The 26,982-nt window shown below is 36.1% G+C and overlaps 1 protein-coding gene across 2 annotated transcripts; it reads right to left on the reverse strand.

Annotated features, from left to right (window-relative positions):
• Positions 1-9,859: 9,859 nt before the first annotated feature.
• On the reverse strand, positions 9,860-26,090 carry unga (uracil DNA glycosylase a). 2 transcript variants are annotated; one of them, XM_079606373.1, is made up of 7 exons: positions 25,714-26,090; positions 24,461-24,646; positions 24,280-24,375; positions 22,091-22,188; positions 17,600-17,688; positions 13,746-13,924; positions 9,860-10,322 (listed from the first exon to the last, which is right to left on the reverse strand). In XM_079606373.1, the coding sequence occupies exons 1-7, from the start codon at positions 25,798-25,800 to the stop codon at positions 10,182-10,184; spliced, it is 876 nt and encodes a 291-aa protein (XP_079462499.1). In that variant the 5' UTR covers positions 25,801-26,090; the 3' UTR covers positions 9,860-10,181. The 2 variants fall into 2 exon arrangements, with proteins under 2 accessions (XP_079462499.1, XP_079462498.1); XM_079606372.1 differs by lacking the exon at positions 25,714-26,090 and having other exon boundaries at positions 24,461-24,935.
• Between the last annotated feature and the right edge of the window lie 892 nt (positions 26,091-26,982).

Below are 26,982 nucleotides of genomic sequence, written 5' to 3' on the forward strand. Positions count from 1 at the left end.
AATTTCATTCTTAAATGAAATCAAGCATTACAACATTTTCTGATGTGTTATTATTGAAATATGGTACCCAGAATATGCCTCTCCATGCAGCTTTGTGTGCCGACGATGCATACTGGAGGTGTCATTACTTTAATATTTCACAAGTTCTCAAAAAAACAAGCATGTGGAGGTATAGATCATTTCATTCTTAAACGAAATCAAGCATTACAACACTTTCTGATGTGTTATTAACGAAATATGGTACCAAGAATATGCCTCTCCATGCAGCTTTGTGTGCCGACAAAGCAGACTGGAGGTGTCATTACTTTAGTATTTCACAAGTTCTCAAAAAAACAAGCATGTGGAGGTATAGATAATTTCATTCTTAAATGAAATCAAGCATTACAACACTTTCTGATGTGTTATTATTGAAATATGGTACCCAGAACATGCAACTTTATTTGCCGACAAAGCATACTGGAGGTGTCATTAATTTAGTATTTCTCAAGTTCTTAAAAAAACAAGCATGTGGAAGTATAGATAATTTCATTATTAAATGAAATCAAGCATTACAACACTTTCTGATGTGTTATTAATGAAATATGGTACCCAGAATATGCCTCTCCATGCAGCTTTGTGTGCCGACAAAGCAGACTGGAGGTGTCATTACTTTAGTATTTCACAAGTTTTCAAAAAAACAAGCATGTGGAAGTATAGATAATTTCATTATTAACTGAAATCAAGCATTACAACACTTTCTGATGTGTTATTAACGAAATATGGTGCCCAGAATATGCCTCTCCATGCAGCTTTGTGTGCCGACAAAGCAGACTGGAGGTGTCATTACTTTAGTATTTCACAAGTTCTCAAAAAAACAAGCATGTGGAGGTATAGATAATTTCATTAGTAACTGAAATCAAGCATTACAACACTTTCTGATGTGTTATTAACGAAATATGGTGCCCAGAATATGCCTCTCCACGCAGCTTTGTGTGCCGACAAAGCAGACTGGAGGTGTCATTACTTTAGTATTTCACAAGTTCTCAAAAAAACAAGCATGTGGAGGTATAGATAATTTCATTCTTAAATGAAATCAAGCATTACAAAACTTTCTGATGTGTTATTATTGAAATATGGTACCCAGAACATGCAACTTTATTTGCCGACAAAGCATACTGGAGGTGTCATTAATTTAGTATTTCTCAAGTTCTTAAAAAAACAAGCATGTGGAAGTATAGATAATTTAATTATTAAATGAAATCAAGCATTACAACACTTTCTGATGTGTTATTAATGAAATATGGTACCCAGAATATGCCTCTCCATGCAGCTTTGTGTGCCGACAAAGCAGACTGGAGGTGTCATTACTTTAGTATTTCACAAGTTTTCAAAAAAACAAGCATGTGGAAGTATAGATAATTTCATTATTAACTGAAATCAAGCATTACAACACTTTCTGATGTGTTATTAACGAAATATGGTGCCCAGAATATGCCTCTCCATGCAGCTTTGTGTGCCGACAAAGCAGACTGGAGGTGTCATTACTTTAGTATTTCACAAGTTCTCAAAAAAACAAGCATGTGGAGGTATAGATAATTTCATTAGTAACTGAAATCAAGCATTACAACACTTTCTGATGTGTTATTAACGAAATATGGTACCCAGAACATGCAACTTTATTTGCCGACAAAGCATACTGGAGGTGTCATTAATTTAGTATTTCTCAAGTTCTTAAAAAAACAAGCATGTGGAAGTATAGATAATTTCATTATTAAATGAAATCAAGCATTACAACACTTTCTGATGTGTTATTAACGAAATATGGTACCCAGAATATGCCTCTCCATGCAGCTTTGTGTGCCGACAAAGCAGACTGGAGGTGTCATTACTTTAGTATTTCACAAGTTTTCAAAAAAACAAGCATGTGGAAGTATAGATAATTTCATTATTAACTGAAATCAAGCATTACAACACTTTCTGATGTGTTATTAACGAAATATGGTGCCCAGAATATGCCTCTCCACGCAGCTTTGTGTGCCGACAAAGCAGACTGGAGGTGTCATTACTTTAGTATTTCACAAGTTCTCAAAAAAACAAGCATGTGGAGGTATAGATAATTTCATTCTTAAATGAAATCAAGCATTACAACACTTTCTGATGTGTTATTATTGAAATATGGTACCCAGAACATGCAACTTTATTTGCCGACAAAGCATACTGGAGGTGTCATTAATTTAGTATTTCTCAAGTTCTTAAAAAAACAAGCATGTGGAAGTATAGATAATTTCATTATTAAATGAAATCAAGCATTACAACACTTTCTGATGTGTTATTAATGAAATATGGTACCCAGAATATGCCTCTCCATGCAGCTTTGTGTGCCGACAAAGCAGACTGGAGGTGTCATTACTTTAGTATTTCACAAGTTTTCAAAAAAACAAGCATGTGGAAGTATAGATAATTTCATTATTAACTGAAATCAAGCATTACAACACTTTCTGATGTGTTATTAACGAAATATGGTGCCCAGAATATGCCTCTCCATGCAGCTTTGTGTGCCGACAAAGCAGACTGGAGGTGTCATTACTTTAGTATTTCACAAGTTCTCAAAAAAACAAGCATGTGGAGGTATAGATAATTTCATTAGTAACTGAAATCAAGCATTACAACACTTTCTGATGTGTTATTAACGAAATATGGTACCCAGAATATGCCTCTCCATGCAGCTTTGTGTGCCGACAAAGCAGACTGGAGGTGTCATTACTTTAGTATTTCACAAGTTCTCAAAAAAACAAGCATGTGGAGGTATAGATAATTTCATTCTTAAATGAAATCAAGCATTACAACACTTTCTGATGTGTTATTATTGAAATATGGTACCCAGAACATGCAACTTTATTTGCCGACAAAGCATACTGGAGGTGTCATTAATTTAGTATTTCTCAAGTTCTTAAAAAAACAAGCATGTGGAAGTATAGATAATTTCATTATTAAATGAAATCAAGCATTACAACACTTTCTGATGTGTTATTAACGAAATATGGTGCCCAGAATATGCCTCTCCACGCAGCTTTGTGTGCCGACAAAGCAGACTGGAGGTGTCATTACTTTAGTATTTCACAAGTTCTCAAAAAAACAAGCATGTGGAGGTATAGATAATTTCATTAGTAACTGAAATCAAGCATTACAACACTTTCTGATGTGTTATTAACGAAATATGGTACCCAGAATATGCCTCTCCATGCAGCTTTGTGTGCCGACAAAGCAGACTGGAGGTGTCATTACTTTAGTATTTCACAAGTTCTCAAAAAAACAAGCATGTGGAGGTATAGATAATTTCATTCTTAAATGAAATCAAGCATTACAACACTTTCTGATGTGTTATTATTGAAATATGGTACCCAGAAAATGCTTCTCCATGCAGCTTTGTGTGCCGACGATGCATACTGGAGGTGTCATTACTTTAATATTTCACAAGTTCTCAAAAAAACAAGCACATAGAGGTATAGATCATTTCATTCTTAAACGAAATCTTGCATTACAACATTTTCTGATGTGTTATTAACGAAATATGGTACCCAGAATATGCACCTTTATTTGCCGACAAAGCATACTGGAGGTGTCATTACTTTAGTATTTCTCAAGTTCTCAAAAAAACAAGCATGTGGAAGTATAGATAATTTCATTCTTAAATGAAATCAAGCATTACAACATTTTCTGATGTGTTATTATTGAAATATGGTACCCAGAATATGCCTCTGAATATGAATATTACACCTCCAGAATATGCAAATAAAGTTGCATGTTCTGGGTACCATATTTCAATAATAACACATCAGAAAATGTTGTAATGCTTGATTTCATTTAAGAATGAAATTATCTATACTTCCACATGCTTGTTTTTTTGAGAACTTGAGAAATACTAAAGTAATGACACCTCCAGTCTGCTTCGTCGGCACACAAAGCTGCATGGAGAGGCATATTCTAGGTACCATATTTCAATAATAACACATCAGAAAATGTTGTAATGCTTGATTTCGTTTAAGAATGAAATTATCTATACTTCCACATGCTTGTTTTTTTGAGAACTTGAGAAATACTAAAGTAATGACACCTCCAGTATGCTTTGTCGGCAAATAAAGGTGCATATTCTGGGTACCATATTTCGTTAATAACACATCAGAAAATGTGGTAATGCAAGATTTCGTTTAAGAATGAAATGATCTATACCTCTATGTGCTTGTTTTTTTGAGAACTTGTGAAATATTAAAGTAATGACACCTCCAGTATGCATCGTCGGCACACAAAGCTGCATGGAGAGGCATATTCTGGGTACCATATTTCAATAATAACACATCAGAAAGTGTTGTAATGCTTGATTTCATTTAAGAATGAAATTATCTATACCTCCACATGCTTGTTTTTTTGAGAACTTGTGAAATACTAAAGTAATGACACCTCCAGTCTGCTTTGTCGGCAAATAAAGGTGCATATTCTGGGAACCATATTTCGTTAATAACACATCAGAAAATGTTGTAATGCAAGATTTCGTTTAAGAATGAAATTATCTATACCTCTATGTGCTTGTTTTTTTGAGAACTTGTGAAATATTAAAGTAATGACACCTCCAGTATGCTTTGTCGGCAAATAAAGTTGCATATTCTGTGTACCATATTTCGTTAATAACACATCAGAAAATGTTGTAATGCTTGATTTCATTTAAGAATGAAATTATCTATACCTCCACATGCTTGTTTTTTTGAGAACTTGAGAAATACTAAAGTAATGACACCTCCAGTCTGCTTTGTCGGCAAATAAAGGTGCATGTTCTGGGTACCATATTTCGTTAATAACACATCAGAAAATGTTGTAATGCAAGATTTCGTTTAAGAATGAAATGATCTATACCTCCACATGCTTGTTTTTTTGAGAACTTGTGAAATATTAAAGTAATGACACCTCCAGTATGCATCGTCGGCACACAAAGCTGCATGGAGAGGCATATTCTGGGTACCATATTTCAATAATAACACATCAGAAAATGTTGTAATGCTTGATTTCATTTAAGAATGAAATTATCTATACTTCCACATGCTTGTTTTTTTGAGAACTTGAGAAATACTAAAGTAATGACACCTCCAGTCTGCTTCGTCGGCACACAAAGCTGCATGGAGAGGCATATTCTGGGTACCATATTTCAATAATAACACATCAGAAAATGTTGTAATGCTGGATTTCGTTTAAGAATGAAATTATCTATACTTCCACATGCTTGTTTTTTTGAGAACTTGTGAAATACTAAAGTAATGACACCTCCAGTATGCTTCGTCGGCACACAAAGCTGCATGGAGAGGCATATTCTGGGTACCATATTTCGTTAATAACACATCAGAAAATGTTGTAATGCTTGATTTCGTTTAAGAATGAAATTATCTATACTTCCACGTGCTTGTTTTTTTGAGAACTTGAGAAATACTAAAGTAATGACACCTCCAGTATGCATCGTCGGCACACAAAGCTGCATGGAGAGGCATATTCTGGGTACCATATTTCAATAATAACACATCAGAAAATGTTGTAATGCTTGATTTCATTTAAGAATGAAATTATCTATACTTCCACATGCTTGTTTTTTTGAGAACTTGAGAAATACTAAAGTAATGACACCTCCAGTATGCTTTGTCGGCAAATAAAGGTGCATATTCTGGGTACCATATTTCGTTAATAACACATCAGAAAATGTTGTAATGGAAGATTTCGTTTAAGAATGAAATGATCTATACCTCTATGTGCTTGTTTTTTTGAGAAGTTGTGAAATATTAAAGTAATGACACCTCCAGTATGCATCGTCGGCACACAAAGCTGCATGGAGAGGCATATTCTGGGTACCATATTTCGTTAATAACACATCAGAAAGTGTTGTAATGCTTGATTTCATTTAAGAATGAAATTATCTATACCTCCATATGCTTGTTTTTTTGAGAACTTGTGAAATACTAAAGTAATGACACCTCCAGTCTGCTTTGTCGGCACACAAAGCTGCATGGAGAGGCATATTCTGGGTACCATATTTCGTTAATAACACATCAGAAAGTGTTGTAATGCTTGATTTCAGTTACTAATGAAATTATCTATACCTCCACATGCTTGTTTTTTTAAGAACTTGTGAAATACTAAAGTAATGACACCTCCAGTCTGCTTTGTCGGCACACAAAGCTGCATGGAGAGGCATATTCTGGGTACCATATTTCGTTAATAACACATCAGAAAGTGTTGTAATGCTTGATTTCAGTTAATAGTGAAATTATCTATACTTCCACATGCTTGTTTTTTTGAAAACTTGTGAAATACTAAAGTAATGACACCTCCAGTCTGCTTTGTCGGCACACAAAGCTGCATGGAGAGGCATATTCTGGGTACCATATTTCGTTAATAACACATCAGAAAGTGTTGTAATGCTTGATTTCAGTTACTAATGAAATTATCTATACCTCCAAATGCTTGTTTTTTTGAGAACTTGTGAAATACTAAAGTAATGACACCTCCAGTCTGCTTTGTCGGCAAATAAAGGTGCATATTCTGGGAACCATATTTCGTTAATAACACATCAGAAAATGTTGTAATGCAAGATTTCGTTTAAGAATGAAATTATCTATACCTCTATGTGCTTGTTTTTTTGAGAACTTGTGAAATATTAAAGTAATGACACCTCCAGTATGCTTTGTCGGCAAATAAAGTTGCATATTCTGTGTACCATATTTCGTTAATAACACATCAGAAAATGTTGTAATGCTTGATTTCATTTAATAATGAAATTATCTATACTTCCACATGCTTGTTTTTTTAAGAACTTGAGAAATACTAAATTAATGACACCTCCAGTATGCTTTGTCTGCAAATAAAGTTGCATGTTCTGGGTACCATATTTCGTTAATAACACATCAGAAAATGTTGTAATGCTTGATTTCGTTTAAGAATGAAATTATCTATACTTCCACGTGCTTGTTTTTTTGAGAACTTGAGAAATACTAAAGTAATGACACCTCCAGTATGCATCGTCGGCACACAAAGCTGCATGGAGAGGCATATTCTGGGTACCATATTTCAATAATAACACATCAAAAAATGTTGTAATGCTTGATTTCATTTAAGAATGAAATTATCTATACTTCCACATGCTTGTTTTTTTGAGAACTTGTGAAATACTTAAGTAATGACACCTCCGGTATGCTTTGTCGGCAAATAAAGTTGCATGTTCTGGGCACCATATTTTGTTAATAACACATCAGAAAATGTTGTAATGCAAGATTTCGTTTAAGAATGAAATGATCTATACCTCTATGTGCTTGTTTTTTTGAGAACTTGTGAAATACTAAAGTAATGACACCTCCAGTATGCATCGTCGGCACACAAACTTGCATGGAGTGGCATATTCTGGGTACCATATTTCAAAAATAATCAAGTATATATGTATATATATGTGTGTGTGTGTGTGTGTGTGTGTGTGTGTGTGTGTGTGTGTGTGTGTGTGTGTGTGTGTGTGTGTGTGTGTGTGTGTGTGTGTATACATACACATCAGAAAATGTTGTAATGCAAGATTTTGTTTAAGAATGAAATTATCTAGACCTCTACGTATATATACGTGTATATATATATACGTAGAGGTCTAGATAATTTAATTCTTAAACAAAATCTTGCATTACAACATTTTCTGATGTGTATGTATACACACACACACACACACACACACATATATATTTATATATATATATATATATATATATTAGGGATGGGCAACGATTAATCGCATCAAAAATAAAAGTTTGTGTTTAAATAATATTTGTATGTGTACTGTGTATAATTATTTTGTATATATAAATACACACACATGCATACATTTAAGAAAAATGATTATATGTATATATTATGTTATTTATATATAAAATATTTAGATATATATAATATAAATGATGTATAAATATATACATGCGAATAGTTCTTAAATATATATATATATATATATATATGCATATGTGTGTATTTATATATACAAAATAATTAATTGTACACATATATAATATATTATTTAAACAAACTTTTATTTTGGATTCGATTATTCGTGATTAATCGTTGCCCATCCCTAATATATATATATATATGTATACACATACACACATATACATATATATATATACATACATATATATATATATAAAAAATTATATATATATATATAAATATGTGTGTGTGTGTGTGTGTGTGTGTGTGTGTGTGTGTGTGTGTGTGTGTGTGTGTGTGTGTGTGTGTGTGTGTGTGTGTGTGTGGAAGAAATGGAACTTAAATACAAAATAAGTACTCTGGTTGAATTTACCAGGTAGCTTACACCATTTATAGAGGCAGACAAGATCATATTTTCAGGAATATTTATTTTCACTGTTAAATGAGAAATGCTGCCCGATCCACAGGCTCATAATTCACGTACAACTGTTCCTTTAAGAAATACTGCCAAAAACATCGAGGGGGAGGGGTTAACTACCATCCAACATTTTTAAGGTGGAACGAATAGTTCGACGAATAAGGAGCTGGCGAAAAAGGAGCTGGAGTCAGCCTCGTAATAAACATTAAGGGCCGGCTGAACTCTTGAGTATTACACAACCTGCTATAATTAAATATGTTAAACAACACAAACATACTTTATGTATTTAATCTCACTTTATTAACCAATGTATTTCCTGCTGACTTTTGATGATCCAGTTTAACCACATGAATAAGCAAAAATGACTTCTAGATAAACATAATTTGTGTTTCATTTCTTTGCTGAAGGGTGTTTTTTTTTTTTTTGGTTATTAAAAACAAACAAGCCCAGCCCAGGTGAGAAAAGTAATGTAAAGCATTACTTTCCATAAAAAGTAACTAAGAAACACAATTAGTCCATTTTTAGGGAGTAACGCAGTATTGTAATGCATTACTTTTAAAACTAACTTTGCTCAACTCTGCTCCTGGACCCATAGACTTTTGTCCTCTTTAGTGGACATTGTATTTTAGTGAATTTTTCTGACAGCATACTATACGTCACAGTTTTAATGTCATGTAAAGAGCATTTTCAGGGCTTTTGAGAGATACCAAATGTTTCGAGGTTTCACCATGACTACAAATTCTCCTTGGTCTTTAAAAAATGACATTAATTTAGCTGATAATATTTTGTAATTATCATTTAAATATGACTCATTTTCAAGTTGTTTGTCATAAATCAACAAAGTAGTTATATACCAATATTCCAATGAAATTTTATATATTATTATTCAAATGTTACCAATTATCACTCCCATTATTACACTTTGTATTACATGTTTCCCCAAGAACACATTAATATGCAAATTAGATAGTGTATTGAATGGGAAAACCCATTTTACCCACATTATGCATTAAGTAAAACGGTATATCAATTAATTTCATTATATCTTTCAGAACATAGTTATGAGAATCATCCTTACAAAGTTTTGTTTAAAAACAAATTCTGAAACCTAAAAATGTATTTGTGAATGAAAAAAAATCCCATTGGTTTTGCCTATATGTCATTTAATGTATTTTTACATTTTAAACAATTGAGTCCTGGTGGTGTCCACTGTCCCCTACTAATGACATGTAAATAAAATATTTTTTTGCAAAAATGTCCAGCAATGCACATTTATTAAAAACCCCAATTAAACTAATCCTGGCTCATTCAATCTAAGCCGGTCTATGAAACCAGGCCGTAATGTTCTTCACCAAAAAAAAGTGGTTTCGCGATATTATCTAATCTGGCTTTGAAAAACTTGTAAAATAGTCTATCCTATTTAAAACACACAGCTTTAGATTGACAAAGTCAGTGCACATAATATTCAGTAGAAAAATAGTTTATTGTATTAACAGGCATAAACGGGAAAACAAATTCACCATTGTTAGTGTTTTACATGACTATATAAAAGGGATAAATGCAGAAAAGTAAATGAAAATTAACAGCAATAAAGTAATTAAAATAAACTGCATACCTACTCTTCGAGAAGGGAAAAAAACATTTAATTAAAAAGGAAAAAAATATTCAGAACCAACACACTGATCATTTTATTTATTTTATATAAAATGAAAAGAAGAAGCTTACTCTTAAAACAGGACAAACAGCATTATATTTACACGACTGAATCGACCATACAGGGAAACCTTCACAAAGCGGTCCAGTCTATGGACTTCTTTCCTGACTTCTCCAGCAGTTCATTGGTCTTTGAGAAATGTTTACATCCAAAGAAGCCGCGGTGAGCAGACAGTGGCGAGGGATGGACGGCTTGCAGAACATGGTGTCGATTCTACAAGTCAACAATCAGAAAACAATGTACAACTGTTTGGAATATTTATCGGATCTACTGGCATCAGTGATGCGCGGGTCAATGTATAAACAACCCGCACCCGACCAACGTTTTCAACTAACCCGCCCGCAACTCGGACCGCAAAAAAGAGAAAGAAAATATTGTACCCGACCCGCTTCCTGACCCGCGTTTTTTTAAAGTAACTAAATGCTCATCGTAGCGTCATGGGCCATAGACGTAGGAACTAGGGTGTGCATTTTTCTGAATGCTGTATGATATCGCCTAGTGTTTTGTAATACAGGCTTGGTTTATTCATTTATTTCGTTTCTTTTTTTTAACAATTAAGATGCTGCACGTGTTTATCCAGTCTAATCGAAGTGTGCGTCTCTCCCCCGACTTTCCCAACAAAAATCCCGCCCCCTCTCAGAAAATAGCTACATAAAACTGACATTACAGAGCTATATGCGTTTAAAAGTAGGCTATAGCCTGTTAAAATGGCACAATGGCATTGCTCAGTTCAACGTGTTGGGAAATCAAGCATTTTGTCCCGCGTCAGCTTTTATTCAAAAGTTAATAACGCGCTCAACATTCAAAAGGTAAATAAGGATTTTCCACTTTCATCTCTGCCTGCAGACTGAGCTCGTGCGTCATCCTCGCGCCAGTTATTCAGCCAATAAAGTGTAGGCTAGATACTAGACCTATGTATTTCATCGAAAATTGTGTCTAGTAGGCTATACATTACAAAGGTTTAATTGGCATCTTTATTTCCCATCTGCCTTTTTGTTGTTATCATAACTCAAATAGAGTTAGTCAGCTCCAGTTATGTATCCAGCCTCTCATGGAGACTTCAGATGCCCCAACGCCTGTGAAGAGACGACCCAACGCCGGCGATATGTTATGCCCTAAATTTTATGATTAACTAACTGTATTTTTGTATGTATATTTTTGAAATGCATTTTCTGTAAAGCTGCTTTGAAACAATATGTATTGTGAAAAGCGCTATACAAATAAACTTGAATTGAATTGAATTGAATTTCAAACGACCCGACCGACCGCAACCCGAATATCATTAAAAATATTTTTGGATGACTCGTAACCGCGGGTAACCGCGGATGACCGCAGGCACCAGCTCATTTTGGATCAACCCGCGCATCACTGACTGGCATATATTATCTAGTTGTTCAGTTATAGGGGTGACCATACGTCCTCTTTTTCCCGGACATGTCCGGCCGGGATTTCGAAATCGCCCAAAATGTCCGTGATTCGGCTTTTGTTTTCTACAGTCGCCATTCATTATGTTTACATGCACACCTTTTGTTTCAATCGTACTGAATTCATTCCGATTGGTGAATCTGAATGTAGTGTTTACATGAACGCTAAACAAGTGATCGGTTGATGTGCGTTTTAGCATTGCTAAGAAAATTCCTGTGTTTTCGTCTCGGTCGGGATCCGTGTGAAGCAGAATGCATGACCTGCAAAGCTGGCACGCACGTGTAAGTGTCAAGTAGGCTTGCTACGATAGTCAGTGTTACACGGTTTCAGTCACAACACCGGTTTCATCACTTGCCCACCGCGGCACCACAAAAAACAAAAAAAAACGTTAAAGATATTTAACGCAATTGACTAGCGTTGTATGATCACGCTTTTATTAATGTGAATGCTTTTAAACCGTTAAGCGCGACAAGACTAAAGAGACCGCGCTGTAAGTCCAGCCTATTACACACACACGACTCACAGAAAAGACACGCGTCAGTAACGAGTTCTCTTTCGGGCTTGAACAAACCATAACACACACAAATTATGCCAAAATTGTCCGTTTTGTCGAGTGTCCTCATAAGAGCAGTCTTAAATTATTTAAATAAAGTCTAAAATGAACATAGAGATTTGTGAGAAAATGGGACAGATCGCGTCTCTGTCAGAAGCGGCTGGTCTTAGAGTGTCATTCATTTTAATCAAAGAACAAAGGTAAGAGAGTAAATGACTCACTCAGACCCGGCGTCAGGAGGATTATTATACCGGTAGCCTAATAATCATGAATGCACTCCGCTATCTTTTAACACATCTCGGGAGAACGGCTTCTTCACGCAAAAGAAAAACTCTTCATGAAGCGCAGTGAAATTCAGCGACCTATGCGGCGTTAATGGATTGAGGTTGTTCGTTAACTTCATTTTATACGTGCAATTGACCTTTTGCAAAAGCCACGCCCCTTAGTTATTGTTACTACGCCCGTCAAACAACTGAGAACCAGACACATGGCTGGGTTGAGATCCATACATTAAGTGATTGGTTTTGGAGTAATGCAGTGACGTATCCTCCAGGGCACGACAGAAAGTATAGACAGAATAGCGCACGCGGGAGCACATGCACAAAACAGTTTTGTAAAATTATATATCAATCATTTTTATTTGATCATATATCATTTTACAAAACTGTTTTGCGCATGTGCTCCCGTGCGCGCTTCAGTCACAACACTGCAATCAGAGGACGCGCTGAAACCATCAACTCTCGATGCTGCTCTCTTCATTCATAACTCAGCCGACTGAGAAGGATATATTTGTGTAAATAGTTGTGCAACTGCGCGAACTTTGTTTTGAAGTTTAATGTTTGAGTTCCAGAGGAATTTATGACTGTGTACCTGCAACCACATCAAAGTTTCGTAATTAGTAAGTCCGTGCTTTTTCTCTTTTTTCTCTCTTGTTTGCTGACTGATGAGGGGCCGCAGTGCCGTAGTGAAACGGTGTTAGTACATGTAGCCTATTTTTTAATTATAGTTGCAAGCAATCATAAAGCAAGTTTTCAGCCCGTGCAGACCTCACTGCCATAGGCGCATCGTTTCACTATCTTGCTGAATTCGGAATGTTTGACGGAGGTCCTTCTCCTTAGTTACAGTTGCTGAGCTAGGATTGGACGAGAACCGTTCGAGGGCGGGGTTTTGCGAACGGTCAATTCACACGAGCTCTAAGCGCATGCGAGAAGTCGAGTAGTCAAACTTATTAATGAAACAGAAAATCAGAGGGAATAAATTCTGCAATGTATTTTTTTTTTTTCTACCGGTTGGCCGGTCACACGGCTTTCATAGTTTTCAGTTACGTGACTGGTGCGGAGACCTGGAGTGTTATTTAAATTTTTATTTAGTTTTAATCATATTTAGATTTTTTTTTTTACATTGCTCTTCCCCCCCGATGACTATTACCGGTGTTGTCACAAGTCGAATTAACCGGTGGGAGAATATTATCACCGTCACATCTCTAGTGTCAAGTAATGTAATAATGTAAACATAATGAATGGCGACTGTAGAAAGCAAAAGCCGAATCTCAGACATTTTGGGCGATCTCGAAATCCTGGCCGGACATGTCCGGGAATAAGGATAAGAATTATGAGCTCACAGAATTACACACATCAAGTTCTATGTTTCCAACATACCTTGTTAATCGCAGCCCCTTTCTTTTGAGCATAAGAGCCCCAGAGAATAAAAACAAGACCCTGCATGTTAGTGCTGAGCCAGTGTACCACAGCATCTGTGAAAATCTCCCAGCCCTTGTCTTTGTGAGAGTTGGCCTGGTGCGCGCGCACAGTTAGCACAGCATTCAGCAGCAGAACTCCTACAACAGGCAAATAAAGAGGTTGTCATTAAACATTTACATGCACAAGGAAATTAGCTTATATGGCTATATATTTATATGCAATATAATTACAGTAAACATGACTTTTGATTTAGCATAAATTAAAGTGGTCTTATTCTGCTTTTTTTTTTTTTTACTTTTTCAACTTTCTTTACTTTAGTGTGTAATATTGCTGTTCGAGGATGAAAAAGGTCTGTAAAGTTACAAAGCACAAAGTCTCTATATCTCTCTATATCAGTGTCACTGTTTCTGAACTCCCTGAAATGCCTCAGTTGTAGTCTTGAGTTTTCTTCTGGGAACAAACACGTAACAATATTCCTCATTTAAATAATTCCTGCACAAGACATATGCTAAATAAAGGGGTTGAGTTGCTTTAGAAGTGTTTTGAAACTTGATTTTATGGTAAGAGGCGTGACATTTCCGAAACGTGCTCGAAGCGGTTGACCAATCACAACACACGGATCCAGCCGACCAATCAGAGCATATTGTCCTTTTCAGAAGGAGGGGCTTCATAGAGACAGGAACTAAACAGGGATGCGTTTTGTTTCGAAACTGCCAATGGTTCTACGATCAACTTAAGCTTGCGATGCTTTAGAGAAACGCAGCCCTGAGCGTTACTGGCAGACTGGGAAGAGAGGAGCCGCAACAATGTAAAATATGAGAAAATTTTGTTTTTTTAACATTCAAGCATGAAACCCTATTCTAGTATACCCCTTTTCCACCAAGGCAGAGCTGGTGCTGGTTCGGAGCCAGAGCCTAGTTTCAAATCGGTTCTTTGTTTTTCCACCGCCAAAGCACCAGCTCCGAACCAGTAAAACTGGTTCTTAAGTAGCACCAAATCATTGCAGGGTCTAGAACGGAGCCAAGTAAGAACCGCTTGCGTCAGGGGCTGGGGGCGGGGTTACCGTGACCAACAAGACGAAAAGAAACTTGTGACCGCCATTTTTTAAATAGCTGCTAATCGAGCTAATATCTGCTCGATTGTAAACTCCGTCTATGCAAGTTACGGCGAGCTGCACGAACGCGTTGGATTCACCGTGTTTGGATGCCGATGTAGTTTCGCAAAGCCATGAGCATCAATAGTAACGCAACGAACGCCATTGTTGATGTAAGACTTGTTCGAGATGCATCGGAGCGGCGCGGACCGATCAGAGCTCCGGGAGTATTTGGAGAGCATACGACTCCTTGTGCTTTTGTATCGCTTTCGCAGTGCTTTAATGTCACGCGACGATCGGTCTGCGTGAAGCCAAACCATCTCGAACAAGCCTGGTGTGTTTTTGTTTGGCGCTGCCGCGCTAGCGTTGCTGGGCAACATGAGATGTATACACAGTGACGTAAGATCTGGCTCTGTTTTGGCTCTCTAGCCTGTGGAAAGGCAAACCGGTTCTTAGAAGAACCGTCAGTAGAACCAACTCCGAACCGGCTCTAGCTCTAGCTCTGAACCAGCACCTGGTTCTTGTTGGTGGAAAAGGGGTAGTAGAGACTAAAACTTTGAAAAAAGAAATAGGTCAGATGGGAGAAATGCATTTTTGATTACTGATTCAGAAGATTGAGTTAATGTAGAAAAAGCCAAATTAATGTGCAATTCCAAATATTAGTGGTTTATTTCTTATTTTCTTAATAAACAATGGTTCCAGTTCTACATTTGCTTTGATTTGTTTGCATTGTACACTGGTCCAATCGTCCTCTCTCTGATAACATAACATTTATTTTCTTATCATTTTCAGAGTGAGAGAAGACAGGAAGGAAAGAGAGAGGACAATAGGATCAGGAAAGGACCTCGAGCCAGTTGCAGAAGCATAGCATCTATGTTAAGACTGTCTTAACTCTTGTCTTTACCCGCGAGTTTACTAAAAAAGTTGCCAGCCAGCACCAGCATTTTTGATCACATTCACAAAACTTTCATAGCACCCCGAATATTTTGTTGAATGAATATGTAAACAGTCCATATCTCTAAAGAAAGAACAGAGAAAATCATTTCATTGCAGCTTCATTCATTATTTTTTTATCAACATGTGAAAGTGGGTAGATTTCTTTAAAAAACTAAATTTTGAACAGCTGAGAAATCGTGTTTTGGTCAAAGGCTTTATCAGGAATGGATTCAGAATGATCAGATCGAGTAGGTCAAGTCCATAGACACCCCAAAGCGTCACAGTCCTACAGATCTCTGTGGGTTCCACATTTTCCCTCGCTAACGTTAGGCGGTTTTGATTTATAAGCTGTTGAATGCTTGATGATCACGCCTTACAAGCGTAAACATCCTATATCCGCTCCTTCTGGTTTACGCAGATCTTCTTCGCCTGTTTTTGGATCCGGAGATGCTGTACTGTTTCAGAAGGTATAAGAGATAAAAACACAGATTGCCGGAATAAGTCATCAATGACGGGGAAGCATTGTGTCATAAAAGACGGAAAATCTTGTCAATGGCGGGGAAAGAGTTAAGAGCTAGTTTGACCAACTAGCAGTTAGCCAAGGGGTAATCATGACCAGTCTTAAAGAAAATAAAAAAATAATGACTAACTTGTTCAACAAGTCCAAGTAGTTTATGCAACCAGCCATGGAACAAACTTGGGTCACCCAAAGTGTTAATGCATCATATGTTGGAACACAGCCTACATAAATATGGCAGTCTATTTGATTTTAAGACTTTCACTAAGGAATCTTTGTTTTATTACTGATTTATTGTGCAATAAAATGTGGTTATTGCTGACCACACTGGTAAAAAGTGTCTCTCTTGACTAGGGCTACGCAGATGTGCGTATCCTCACAAGATGTGCAATATCAAGTATAGGGAACGTAGTGATTGGTTCCGGTTCGGAACACATGTGATTCGCGGATTAATTGCAAAGTTTAACCATCATTGAAGGAAAGTTTATCATTTGCATGCGTTTATAAGTCCTGTCAGTTTAAACATCAAGCGCAAGAAGAATGAAACTCACGCAGACAGCACGTGTACAGTGAATTCAATTCTCTTTCTCTTGAGATTTAACAGTCACGTGCACCCAAAATTAAGTCAAAATGCCCGTCTCGGCCAGTATCCTCAAAAACACAGTCAGTTACGTGTTGTAAACAAGAAAACGGATGCATATCATGATTATATTGGGTCTGTGCATTCATCTTAAAGTGACAGCAGCCTAATATACCCACAGCTTTTTGTGTGTTAATCAAATCAATGTTGATAAAAAAAACAAGAAAAAATCATGTTTGTTGCTTTAACAAAGATAAATTGTATTAATGAATTATATTTAATTTATACATTGAAACGAACTAACGTAAAATAACACTGCATACTCTTCTAGATGTCAATGTCTGTACCTGAATACAGTTACATTTAGCTTCATTTGTATATTTGTTCTGTTGTATTTATCTATGCCTGTAATTTGTTTATTATTTTGATAATAAATCATAAATACAATTTCAGATGCGCTCTCCTAGAAAAATCACTTGAATCATTGTAGAATTATTCATTCTGTACAAATAGAGCCATTTATCATCTGGTAAAATTGTTTTCATATAGAAATATATATAGCAGAAAATCTAAATATCGCAATGTCAGTTTTTTGCCCTACTCTTCACATATCTTGCGGTGTCATCAGTTCTGTGATGAACCACTAAAGTGTATGCCATGAAAAGGAGAAAGCAGGCGAATCACACCTTGCGTTGCCCATCCTGTAAGATCTCCATGACCGGGTTTCTCAAAGCCTTCGATGTCTGAAGCCAGTTCTTTGAATATGTTCACCAAGCTGTGAACAGCAAAAGTGACATAAAATAATTACATCGAACACAAAAAATCATATAGCCCTTATAATAATTGTAACATTATTGTGCTTATCTGTTCAATGTCTTCAAAAATAACATAGGTTGAAATTAAACATAAGCTGTCAGAATATAATTTTGTACAGTGTCTCGTCAAATACAGTTAAGAACCTGTGAGTTATGTTTGATTATCTTTTGATTGCCTTTCTTAACCTTGAGGTTCGTATCTCAAGGGCATCAAGCCCATATTGATCCAGACAGATTTTCTACCTCATCTGTAAATCAGGAATAAAATTCAAAGACGGTTATGAAGGGTCCGCTTCCGGAATCCACTGACGCATCAAAGTACCGTATTTTCCGGACTATAAGTCGCACTTTTTTTCATAGTTTGGCTGGACCTGCGACTTCTAGTCAGGTGCGACTTATATATCAAAATTAATTCATACTGACTGAGATGAACCAAGAGAAAACATTACCGTCTACAGCCACGAGAGGGCACTCTAGTTGGCGGAGTTATTCAGAAGCGACACCGAGGAAGAATTCAATGGATTCAGTTTGGCTAATGTTAATTTAGCCTATTCAGCCTCCCAGGTATATGTTCTTTATGCTATTGTGTAGCTGAATAACTGTTAATGTGTTACGCTAACATGCCGGACACCTATTCAGCCTGTTGTTCTGTGTGCTATTGTGTAGTTGAATAACTTGCCTTTCCAGATTAAATGTCTGTTCTTGGTCTTGGATTTTGTGAAATAAATTTCTAAATAAATGCGACTTATAGTCCAGTGCGACTTATACAGTGCTATGCATAAGTTTAGACACCCATGCTAAAGTTGACTAAAAAGAGGAATAAAAAATAATCTTTTGGAGATTGAACTTAATGCCTTAATTTAAAAAAATAGGAAAAATCTAACCTTTAAGGACACCAATTTTCTTTGTGAATGAATAATGTATCGTAAATAAATAAATGTTCTTCCTTAAAATACAGGGTGCATAAGTTTGGACACCCCTATGTTAAATTCCCATAGAGGCCGGCAGATTTTTATTTTTAAAGGCCAGTTACTTCATGGATCCAGGATACTCTGCATCCTGATAAAGTTCCCTTGGTCTTTGGAATTAAAATAGCCCCACATCATCACACACCCTTCACCATACCTAGAGATTGGCATGGTTGTATTTCAGTTAGCCTAACAGCTGGTTTGATTTGCATTGAGAGATGATCTTATGGAAAGTACTCCATGCCAATCTCCAGGTATGGTGAAGGGTGTGTGATGATGTGGGGATATTTTAATTCCAAAGGCCAAGGGAACTTTATCGGGATGCAGAGTATCCTGGATCCATATAGTAACTGGCCTTTAAAAATAAAAATCTGCCTGCCTCTATGGGAATTTAACATAGGGGTGTCCAAACTTATGCACCCTGTATTTTAAGGAAGAACATTTATTTATTTACGATACATTATTCATTCACAAAGAAAATTGGTGTCCTTAAAGGTTAGATTTTTCCTATTTTTTTAAATTAAGGCATTAAGTTCAATCTCCAAAAGATGATTTTTTATTCCTCTTTTTAGTCAACTTTAGCATGGGCGTCTAAACTTATGCATAGCACTGTATATGTTTTTTTCCTCTTCATGACGCATTTTTTGACTGATGCGACTTATACTCCGGAGCGATTTATAGTCTGGAAAATATGGTATATCTAATGAGTGATTTATAAATCAAGCTATTAATCAATATTTGTCCTTCGAAATATGAAATTATTTGAATGACTTCATGCGCATGTAAACCATTTGTTTTACTTTTCCTCTTCAATCTCTAGAAAATAATGATAAATATTGTATGTACCTCTTACTAAGAGAGAAAGAACATGCTATCAGGATGTTTTGGGAAAGTTTCCCATTTAGAGCAAGAGCTCGACCAACTCCAACCTTGAAGAAGCTGTGTATCGGTGTGTGTGCGCAAGTAGGGCTGGGATGATAAACCCATCTCCCGATTTGATACTATCACGACCAGTGTTGTAATGTAACGGAGTACAAATACTTCGTTACTGTACTTAAGTAGAAATTTCACGTATCTGTACTTTACTTCGCTATTTAAATTTATGTCAACTTTTACTTTTACTTCACTACATTTCCTAGATAAAATGTATACTTATACTCCGCTACATTTCCACTAAGCATCTTCGTTACTCGTTACTACAAAATAAAATCAAAAGAAATGTGGGTTTGAGGTTTGGCGAATCACTGCTCCTAGATTGCATGACGCACGCTCTATTTCAGCGTAAAGCTTGTTTGTTGCCATGGAGGAGGATGCACAACTGAACCCGTGGAAGCGCGAGCCGCGGCCGCGCGCGAATCCCAAACGCGACGCTTCACGAGATAAGATGCAAGTGGCTAAACTAAACCGCTGATTTACGATAGAAGTTTTAAACGACCGACATAAATAATCAGTTTGCAAAGCTCATCTTCGGTAAGGGGAGATGTACAGGTAAAGATAAAGAGACTGAGAGAAGAAGAACGAGAGATGGAGATGAGAGAGGAGAGCAGGTAGAGCAATAGCCTTTTGCATACTGTGCCCAGAATGAGAATAACTTTATTACAATGGATTCCTATTTAACACAGATATACATATGTTTTTTGCCAATGACAGTGGAAAAATAATATGCCCCCGAACGCCCTAGCAAGATCACTTTTGGGACCTCTGTATTTATAAAACCCTGTGTACGGCTATTGCACTGAATATAAAATTATATTTTTGAAAAATACAATGAATTATAAGGCTGTACAGAACAGTGCACTATTGCAGACTGATTTTTTCTTAGTAGAGCAGCTAACTGAAAGTAGGCCTACATGCAGTGCGAGATAAACGATAACACAAGTAGGCCTACAGTAGGCTACAGGCTACAAAACACAAACAACAGCAGGTTGTACCAGTTAATAGTATGCCTATAAGAAATCCACAATAAAGTTCACAATCAAAGTTAACCGCTTGCTTTAAAAAAAAATAAACTTTTTACTTTTACTTAAAATACTTAAGTACATTAAATATCAGAAAATTACTTTTCATACTTAAGTACAGTATAAATCAGATACTTTAAGACTTTTTACTTAAGTAATATTCTAAAAGGTAACTTTTACTTCTACCAAAGTCTTTTTCTAGTACCATACTTGTACTTTTACTCAAGTATTGCTTTCTAGTACTTTATACAACACTGATCACGATACTTGGGTGCCGATACGATATGTATTGCGATTCGATATTGCAATATATTGCAATTTTTTTAACACCGTCAGGAAAAGTTAAATCATACACTTCTACTTATGTATACGTACATTATGATGTATAAAATGAGTCATATTTACATAAACAAATAACAACTTTAAACTTTTATCCAAGTACTTCTATGATCATTTTAACTATTGCATCACAGAAATAATGATGATGTTGAAAAGACTGTTTGTGAAACTCTCTCCGGGTCAGCGGCAACACAGCTTTGAATGTTGCGATATGATTTTGTCCAAATTTAATAGACAAATTGAAAGATCGCGTGGGTGTTTGAATGGAGATCACAGTCTTTTAAAGATGAATCGTGCAGCTCTATTGTCTTATCTCTCTCTCAGCATACGAGTAGCGCGAGGGCTTTTCAGTGCTTTCCGCCCCACGTCTCTTCCGTCCACTTGAGATATTACGTCACTCAACACTCATAGATAATGACACATTTCATCCTCTGTTGGAACGAAAGTGGCTAACTTCTGTCAACCTCATCTACAAGCAAGGAGAAAAATTAAGCAATTCAATTTGAATTAATATCAATTCTGGAATATTTTTTTTTGAAGCGTTTCAAATAAAGGGCATTTACACCTGATCTTTTCATAATCGGATAGCTATCCAATCCAGGTGAAGTGACCAGGTGTAAACGGACCCTTTGGTTAGAATAATTCAAAACACAGATCTAATAGTTGGGAAACACAGATCTAATATCATTAAATATTAAAGTGTCTGTATAATGTGTGTTATTTTAGGGGTTGTTTTGTTTGTTTTATGGGGAGAGAGACTAATAATAAGAGACATTTAACTACAATTTTAGATTTTTATTATACAGAAGTTTCATAAAAAAGGTCTACAGATTTATAGAGATCAGGTAAAACCATTTATAAACTGGCTCATGGTTCACAGGATTTGCCGCCTAGCTGCAAACCATTAAAATGTTTTGAAACAGTTATGACAAGGCCTTGTCACGTGGCAGTTTGATACGTGCTCCGAATCACTGGTTTAAAACAAATGGTTCTAATCAATTGCTAATTGATACACATCACAATAATATAGTAATCTGTAAAGCTGCTTTGAAATGATGTGTATTGTGGATAGTGTAATGACGACTGCAAGGCAATACCTTGGTGGAGGTGGCACAGGTCTCTGCACGCTGAAGCAAAGCCCATGAGCCTGGTTCGGCCCATGATAAGGGTCCTGGCCAAGTATCACAACCTTTACCTAGAATCACAAGAAAAAAGATATCATTATAAGGTGCCAGACACTGTGTTTTTTTTGTTTTTTTTTAAGTTCTGCATAATGCCATTTCAAGCAACCCCTTTGGACCCTTTTCATTTCTTATAGTTTCCATTCACCACCATAGAAGTTTATATAAATTATTTATCAGTGCATATATTTTTTCTTTTTCTTATAATTAATGCGCCATTGTAATCTTTAATCTATATCTTCCCCTCCCTCAGCACATCTCTTCTCTGATGATGCGTTTACTGATGCGAGGGCGGGGGAACCTGTCACTCACATGAGATCCACCAATAGCAAACCACAAACATCCAAACAATTCCCCATGCACAAAAACAAGTCCCGTCCTAATTTTTTTTTCTTGCTCGAGAAGCCGTTTCACTCAGATATACATCACAATAGTAAAGAAAAGACTATCGCAACTTCCATTTCATGTCGACTTTAAAGGCTGTTTCCAAATGCCTATTTAACATGTGACTGGAAATGGAAAGCTCATTGGCCACCCCTGTGGCCACCCCAGATCTGATAGGTAGTTGCATATTCGTCAACACAAGAAACAAGAGATTCTGTCAATGATGACAGATGATCAACTGATTAAACTGATTAAAAATAAATAAAACTTGCGTGCAAATGAATGAATGTAATGCTGCGGAACTACTGTTAGATACGCGGGTTATTTGTGGACACCTAATCTGTAGCCCCGCCTTAGCTAGGTTTGTTTACTTTCGCCTGCCTCTGCAGCGCGAGCCTCCGATGACTGCGCCCGCGCCTCCCCAAATGGACAAGGCATTTCTTCGCGCTCGCCGGTGTAGGATACTATTCTTTGAAACGACAGGGTGTGACTCGGTGTAATTGTCCTCTAAACCATCAGGAATCAGCGGCGAGAAGTAGTAAGGTACATTCGTGAATGTTTATTTAAGTACAACACTTTAGTAGAGCAAAACCACACTACAAAAGAATCGTGTAAAGCAGTAAACCACATTATTCCATGACATTAGAGAGAAAAAAATTATATGAGAACGTAACATACAACTAAATTGACGTTACATATTTTCTAAACATTTTTATTTAGTTTTGTGAACCTTTTTATAAAACATGGCCATTTATTTTTATTTAAAGGGCTTATGTCTGCTATTGCAGGCTCATTTTGTTAATGTAAGCAACTAATTTAGACGCAAGGATTAGGGGTGGGGTTAGGATTAGGCAATCAGCACATAAATAATAGATGCTGTATTTTCAGTTTTATGGATTGTCTTATTTTGTTTACAAGTTACAGATGGAGTCTGGAGATTATGTGGGGTACTTATTGTTTACTGTTTACATCTTACTTTACACACTTCAGGGCAGGTTGTTGCAGCTAGATCAGGGGAGAGACTGTATGACACTAGGTGGTACAGACTGAGACATGCACAATAAAATAAAAATGACTTCTGCATTTTTTTTTTGCTTTTCCCTCCATTGTACCGAATTCGTACCGAACCGTGATGTCTGAACCGAACCGTGACTTCTGTGTACCATTCCACCAGTTGGCATCATTGGACTTTAAGTCTTGTCTTGTGGCCTATGTGAAAGCATTTTGTAGCAGGAGAATGAGCAAAAGCAAGAACTAGCTACCTCTATTGCACTTTGTTACTATTATTAGAATCCTCTATTGTTCATGCGAGTTTGAAGGTTTACATAACATTACTTTATAGTAGATATGGCCACCCCACACTAGCTTTGTGTCCCATCTTGGCCACCCCAGTAAAAATGTCCTGGATACGCCACTGTATATGTGCTATTAGGGGATGACTATAAAGCTAATGGATATTGAAAAACTACTAAACTTTTTTTGACTTCATGGCGTCTTTAAAGAAAAATAAAGAAGCTAAATTATCGGTGCAAGCTAAATGCTTTTGAACATTTCTTTATCTGGTGATTTTAACATTTGACACACACAAAAAAGAAGGAATTTGCTTCCTAAATGTTTCATTTTCTCATTCTTTTCTGTCTAAAGTATTGCTATGGTTTACATGCAAAGGAACAACTGATTAGTTTGACCTGCCTTACATCTGAACATGACATTCAACTCACATCTTGTATTTCAGATGTTCGTGTCCAGGAGAAAACTTCATGTGCAGGTGGATAGATGGTGTGTTTCTTCCTCTCCTCAGCAACAAAAGACATCAACTGCGAAAGAGAAGCACTGCTGTATATTATCACTCTTCTTTTATCAAAGGGTTAAAGTGAAAATGATTTTTCATGTCTTACTTACGGACTTAAAGTAGTTCTTTCCAAATTCTGCACTGAGAGCTTTCTTCCAGCTCTCTCCGATCCCGTCCGGAGCAGTTTGGAGAGCGGAGAGCCTTTCCAGAGCCGCTTTTTTGTTTTTGTTGATCCGTTCAAGTTGCTCAGGACTCAGCGATGTGACTTCATCGCTCTCCAACTTTTGCTTTTTCCCCTGAGGCGATATTTTAATGTATTTGGTTGAATTCCACGATCGTTTGGCAGCACGACCGAGCATTTGTACTTTTAAAAAACGAAGACAAGCTATACTTGAAAACATTGTGTTCTCATATAATGCCTTCTCAAAATGCATCAAAGTTTTGATGCCAACTGCCAAGACTCAAATGATTTAATAAACCTTTAGCGCCCCACCATATTGGTTGCGGGCACAACCAGAATGCGTGAGATTTTGATTCATAAGCAACTAAAATATGTGCAATTGACATGTAAGCTGTTTTGTTTACACTAACATTTTCGCAGCATGTTGTTGCCAAGTGACGTAAAACTTCTTCTTCTGTTTTCTTTTAATGGCGGTTGGCAAACAACTTTTAAGTGTGCATTACCGCCACCTTCTGATATGGAGTGTGGATCACAATAGCATTTACTCACTACTCTTTAAATATAAAAATAAATACATAAATAAAACCAATAAATAACTACATAAATATCTAATAACATTATTAATATCAATACATTATCATTCACATCATTATTATATACAACTTTCAAAAACACCTAAACTCATATCCTTCTAATAAGCCCTATTTTATTAAAAAACACAAATATTGCTCTATACTCTACATGCCCTGAATTCATTTGTAATATTTCCTTCATTTCAAATCAAATTTTGTATTTACTTAACCAGACTTTTCAGCCTCTTGACGTAAAAGTACTTCTTCTTCTATATTATAAAGGCAAATTACCGCCACCCACTGGACTGGAGTGTTGTCAGCAGATAGACAGGGACAAAAAATTTAATTAATATAAAATTATTATTTAATTCAATTATTTAATTATTGAATAAAATAATTAGTATCTTTCAGGTAACTTATTAGGACGTAAAACTACTTCCGGAATTGGGAAAAGAACAACGAGGTGTCAGTCAGAGCTCGTGAATGACAATATGTTCAACAGATAAATAAAGCACCACCACTTTCATTAATATTTCAAGCGAAATGTGTCAACATATGACTTCCAGTCCAGCCGCAACAAACCAGAGTGAATAAAGTGTGTTTTACTCACATCATCTCCTGCATCTCCTGAGCATGTAAGATTTCTTTTTTTGGACGCTGGCGAAAAGAACGACTTAATACTTTTCTGTCCAATCATTTCCGCAAATAAAATAAAATTTTAAACGAAATAAACTTTAAAAGAGCAATACCCGAGGTATGGGTGCGTGCAGTTAGGTTATAACTCCCGCCAGACGTCAGTGACGTATATTATGACGTAATGACGTCACATGGTCGGCGTGCGTGCGTGTGTAGAGTGACAAAATAAGATAAAAGTTGTTACATGTAATACTTTACATAAATGTTACCCCCTGTAATAGCACACTTTCTAATTAGGCTATATTCAAAACTATCGAGAGAAAAAAATGCTATTTTTTTATTAGCTACAACACAAACTCAGATTCAGAGTAGACTAATTCAGGGTATAATAGCTACTTATGTCTATGATGGTCACAAAAAAAATCTGAAATGTCAAAATTACTCTGTTTACACAATAATAGCCTAAAGCCTAACTGTTTTTCTCTGACTGTTGGTTTTGATTTTATTGATGTTGCTGTTGTTGTAAGCTAGCCTACTTGGTATAATTTAAAGTAAGTCGTTTTTTTGCACGAATAATAAGCTTGTGTATGCCATGGCTATAATGGTTTTGTACATGTAACTCTGTTTTGTTCTGTACTTAAAGTACTCTGTACTTTACTGTAGGCTACACTTTTTTTCTTCTTTTTTTTTTTTACAATAAAGGCTACTAATACGACGACGCGGACGACTACTATTAGGCCTATTTTTATTCATAATAATCATGATTATAAATTCTTTAATGAAAAGGTATGTGGAATATGAGGGGAAAGATAATATTCCATAAGAACCTTGCGAGAAAGACAGTTTATGCCACAAGATAGAAATGCCAATAAAACCACAGCGACCCTGTGTGGTCACTGGTGAAGCAAACTAATCCATTACTATAGTTTTGTATATGCTATTTATTATTTCCAAACAAAGCTTGTTTTCTCAACTGTGATCATGATAGTAATATTTTGTGAGGATGACTGCACACATAATGTGTTGCAATGTTGCCAAAGAACAAGAAGTATTGTTATAATGAGCATTCTTGTTCATATCTAGACAACTCACTCCTTATTTTTTGCGATGCATAGAAAGAAATAGTTTATTTAGAAGAAAGATTATAACAACAACCCTTCTCAAGCAAAACATTTCACAAAAAGTTAAAATGTTTCAAATTAAGATGAAAAGTATTCGGCAGTTCTGAGCTAAATGTTATTGG

The sequence above is a fragment of the Phoxinus phoxinus genome (assembly GCF_949152265.1).
Source record: "Phoxinus phoxinus genome assembly, chromosome: 3".
Lineage (NCBI taxonomy): Eukaryota > Metazoa > Chordata > Actinopteri > Cypriniformes > Leuciscidae > Phoxinus > Phoxinus phoxinus.